We start from the raw sequence: 4,370 nt of genomic DNA on the forward strand, positions 1-4,370 counted from the left end.
CTTTCAATACTTATTACCTGCGCTCTGGAGGATGTGGGGATTTATCTACGTGGGCAAGATTCTCTCTATTATCGTTGGTAAAAATTCTACTTATAAGTAGATTCGCTTAAGTGTACATTTTCCCTCCGTGCCTTGAGTGTCCCACTTAACAAAAGTACACTGCATAAACATGAATTACTGGAGGCTATGTGGTGCTTGCATGAAGGCGATATGTAAATATATTATATGTTTATCCACGGGAACTAAGACATTCACCCTAGTTCTTAGGTGTTATGTCGCACATGCTCTATTCGGCATAATACACCAAGAACTTTATTGTATTGACTCTGACATATTTTATTTAGTTAAGATTTACGTTAAGCATGCACGTCTCTTTTCTTCTTTGCGAGGGAATTTTGTGAGGGAAGAAGATGGCAAAGCTTATGCAAAATATACCCTTCGTGAAACCGTTTACAATCGATAAAGCAGCCACAACAAATGTAGACAAGAAATGGCAATCATACTTAGAAGAATTTGAATTATTCATAACAGCATCTGGCGTGAGTGAACAAAAACAAAAAATCGCACTTCTGCTTCACCTTGGTGGTAGAGACTTACGAGAAGTCTACAAAACAGTAAAACAAGAAAACGACTCGTACAATGAAGTCAAAGAAAAATTAACGACGTATTTTATTTTGAAGAAAAATATAACATACGAACGATTCGTATTTAAAAGTGCAACACAAGAGGTAAGTGAGTCTTGCTCGTCGTACATAACAAGGCCTAAGACTCTCGCAGACACATGCTCATTCAATGATCAATCCGAAAACGAAATACGCGACCATTTTATTTTTACATGTCGATCACAAAGTTTAAAGAAGAAATTACTTCAAGAAGAAAATCTTACGTTAGAAAAACTATTAGAAATTAGTCGGAATTTAGAAATATCGCAGAAACAAGCAGCCGAAATTGCTACATCAAAGTCGTCGTCAAGTTCAACTGAAGACGAACAAGAAGCCCTGGGGGCTCTAAGAATTTCCGCGCGCTACCAAAATATTTGATGAAAACCTGCTAATTCGTTGTGTTATTGTGCCAAACATTCGAAGGGGTTCGGTGCATGAACCTCTGAAGATAAAGCACACCACTGACATTATATCTTACAACAAACGCAAACAAATCGAAACGTGTCATTAAACTCACATTTTAAAAGAAATTGCTAACAAAAAATACGGCCTATCATTCATGGTTGAAAGTCTTGCGATTGAAACGTTTATGGTCTTAAACGGCATTAGTTGACAAAAAATCAAAATTTTGATGTGACCATCATTTTCAGCATACTTTTTTATTAACTGTGTCAATTTTTGTCGAAAATAAAGCAGTTTTAATTTTTGGATAAATTTTGTCCTGAAATGACATTTAGGTGACAAAAAATCAAACTTTTGTACCATCATCATTTTCAGCATACTTTATTTGTTAACTGTGCCAGATTTAGCCGAAAATGAAGTGGTTTTAATTTTTGGACCAATTTTGGCCTAAAATAGCATTTAGGTGACAAAAATCAAAATTTTGATGTCACCATTATGTTCAGCATACTTTTTTTGTTAACTTTGCCAATTTTTGTTGAAAATGAAGTAGTTTTAATTTTTGGACCAATTTTGGCCTAAAATGACATTTAGGTGACAAAAATCAAAATTATTATGTCGCCATTATGTTCAGCATACTCTTTTTGTTAACTGTGCCAAATTTTGTCGAAAACAAATACCAATTTTGGCCTGAAACGTCAATACGAGACTTCCCAGTAGTTAAGGAGCTTGGGTACGAAGTTTACATCTGTGACTGAGCAAAGTGAAATCCCATGGTCGATTTTTTCTCAAAAAATGCTCCGAAAGAAAAAAACGACGGTTTTAAAGAATTTCCTACGCCTTCGGGCGCGGAAATTCAACAAGTGAACAAAGTTTATCGTAGTAACGAACATTATAAACCCCAGCAAACACGAAACGACGATCGAAATCGTAGTAACCATAGCAACAAGTATTGTTATAAATGTAGAGAACACTTTACATCAAAAGACGTGTTATGCTGTTGGTAAGAAATGTTATAATTGTGGTAAATCGAATCATTTATCAAAAGTTTGCAGAAATAAATGAACCAAATATGACGGTAAAAATCGACGTATTCGAAAAGTCGAAGAAGAATAGAATTCAAAAGACCTGTAAACCTATTCAATTAAAACGTGCGACAAAGAATATATTTCCACATGGTGTACGAAAACCACTGAAAATGCTTAGTTTCTTTCATCCAACAATAGAAAGTGAATTCACTATTGTTACCGCCCCTGTTTAATCGATAAAGAATCAGCTGGTAATCTGATTGGCTACTCAACAGCCAATGATTTAAAGTTGCTTCAAATTAACAATGTCAACAACGTATCGACCAATCAGAAAATTAAAGACAACGCCTTCCAAAATGTACCGAACGACTATCGAAAAATCTGCGAAAAATTCCAATGTTTATGTCATGGAAAAGGAAAATTTTTAGATTTACATGGAGTCAAGTGCATCAGCGATGACATCATAGTCTACTCGAAAAACATCCATGAACACAAAGAACTATTAAGTAAATTGTTTAAACGTTTGAAAGCTCATGGGTTTAAAGTAAATGGTAGTAAATGCTTAATTGGTAAAAGTACTATATCATTTTTTGGTATTATTTTATCATCAAGTGGTATCCGTCCAGACTCAGAAAAAGTCCAGTGCTTATCAAATGCAAATGCACCAACAAACGTAAGTGAGTTAGAATCATTTTTAGGACTCTGTACTTACATGAGCCGCTCTATTCAGAACTTTTCCGAGAAAACTACCCCTCTTCGCGAATCGGTAAAGAAAGATGTAAAATTTACATGGACAGATCGCCATGAACAGGCATTTTAAATGTTAAAATCTGAGCTAACTTCTAATACCGTTGTATCCTTTTTCGATCCCCGTAAACCGATAACATTGTGGGTCGATGCTAGCAATTATGCTATTGGTGGTATTCTTTTACAACCGGATGACGAAGGACATCCAAAACCTGTCTGTTACACCTCTCGTGCATTATCTCAAACTGAACAAAAATATTCAGTTACTGAAAAAGAAAGTTTAGCCGTAGTCCACGCTGTTTCAAAATGGCATGTTTATTTATATCATGCAGAATTTACAGTTATAGTTGATCATAATCCATATAAGGTCATAATAAGTTTATTTTAACATCACGTACTAGAGCTACGCCGCGAAACGAAAGATGGCAGATGAAACTTCAAAGTTACCGATTTGATACTATTTAAAAACAAGGTGCGAAAAATATTGCTGATTACATTAGTAGAATACGTAACAATGCTCCAACTGGTGAGAACATTACAAATGAATATGCAAATTTTATTACAAATAAATCCGTACCACACTCTATGTCGTTAAATGAAATACACACAGCCTCAGAAAATGATGACGAAATTCAAGAAATACGTAAAGCACTTACATCCGACAATTGGTCCTCGTTACAAAAATATGAAGTTTATAAAGAAGAATTTTGTGAAGTTAATGGTATTACATTACGTAGAAATCGTTTGTTTATTCCGAAATCATTAGTGCAGGAAATCATGGAAATAGCACATTATTCATGTCTTGGTATAGTAAAATTAAAAAGTTTGCTACGTTGCAAAGTTTATTGGTACAACAAGGACAGAGACATCGATAATCTCGTTTAATCATGTCCATCATGTCAAAAGATAGGCAGACACAACAAACCAACACCTGTACAAATGACCGAATTACCGACATCACCATGGTCACACATTGCAGCCGATTTTTATGGTAATTTACCGACAGGTGAGAAAATTCTAGTAAGTACAGATTTATTTTCGAAGTTCCCGATTGTTGAAGTTATCAAATCTACGACGTTCAATATTGTATCTACTCGCCTTGATAATCTCTTTTCAATTTTTGGTTATCCCGAAATGATAAAAACGGATAATGGACCCCCTTGAGACAGTCATGAAATTGATCTATTTTTAAATCACGTGGTATTGTACATGACAGTTCAATTCCTTATTGGCCTAGAAGCAACGGGCAAGCTGAGCGTTTTATGCCAAACTTGAGTAAATTAATCCGTCACTCATTCGACGCTGGTACCGACTGGAAAGATACCTTACGATCAATGCTCCTGAATTACAGAAACTGCGTTCATCCAGCAACTAACGAAAAACCTTCAACATTATTTTTTTGTCGTGAAATCAACACAGGAATACCGACAATGAACAACAAAACGTCACCACAGTACGACACCGTCAAACGGCACCACGATACTTACACTCACAAAGCAAAACAAACCGCTGACAAACATTGCCGTCCTGCAAT

At 35.4% G+C, this 4,370-nt stretch overlaps 1 protein-coding gene across 1 annotated transcript; it reads left to right on the forward strand.

The window, feature by feature from the left end:
• Positions 1-2,909: 2,909 nt before the first annotated feature.
• On the forward strand, positions 2,910-3,721 carry LOC130648286 (uncharacterized). Its single transcript, XM_057454326.1, has 2 exons — positions 2,910-3,213; positions 3,309-3,721. Exons 1-2 carry the CDS (start codon positions 2,910-2,912, stop codon positions 3,719-3,721), a joined length of 717 nt encoding a protein of 238 aa, XP_057310309.1.
• The last annotated feature ends 649 nt before the right edge of the window (positions 3,722-4,370 follow it).

This window comes from Hydractinia symbiolongicarpus, chromosome 6 (genome assembly GCF_029227915.1).
Source record: "Hydractinia symbiolongicarpus strain clone_291-10 chromosome 6, HSymV2.1, whole genome shotgun sequence".
Lineage (NCBI taxonomy): Eukaryota > Metazoa > Cnidaria > Hydrozoa > Anthoathecata > Hydractiniidae > Hydractinia > Hydractinia symbiolongicarpus.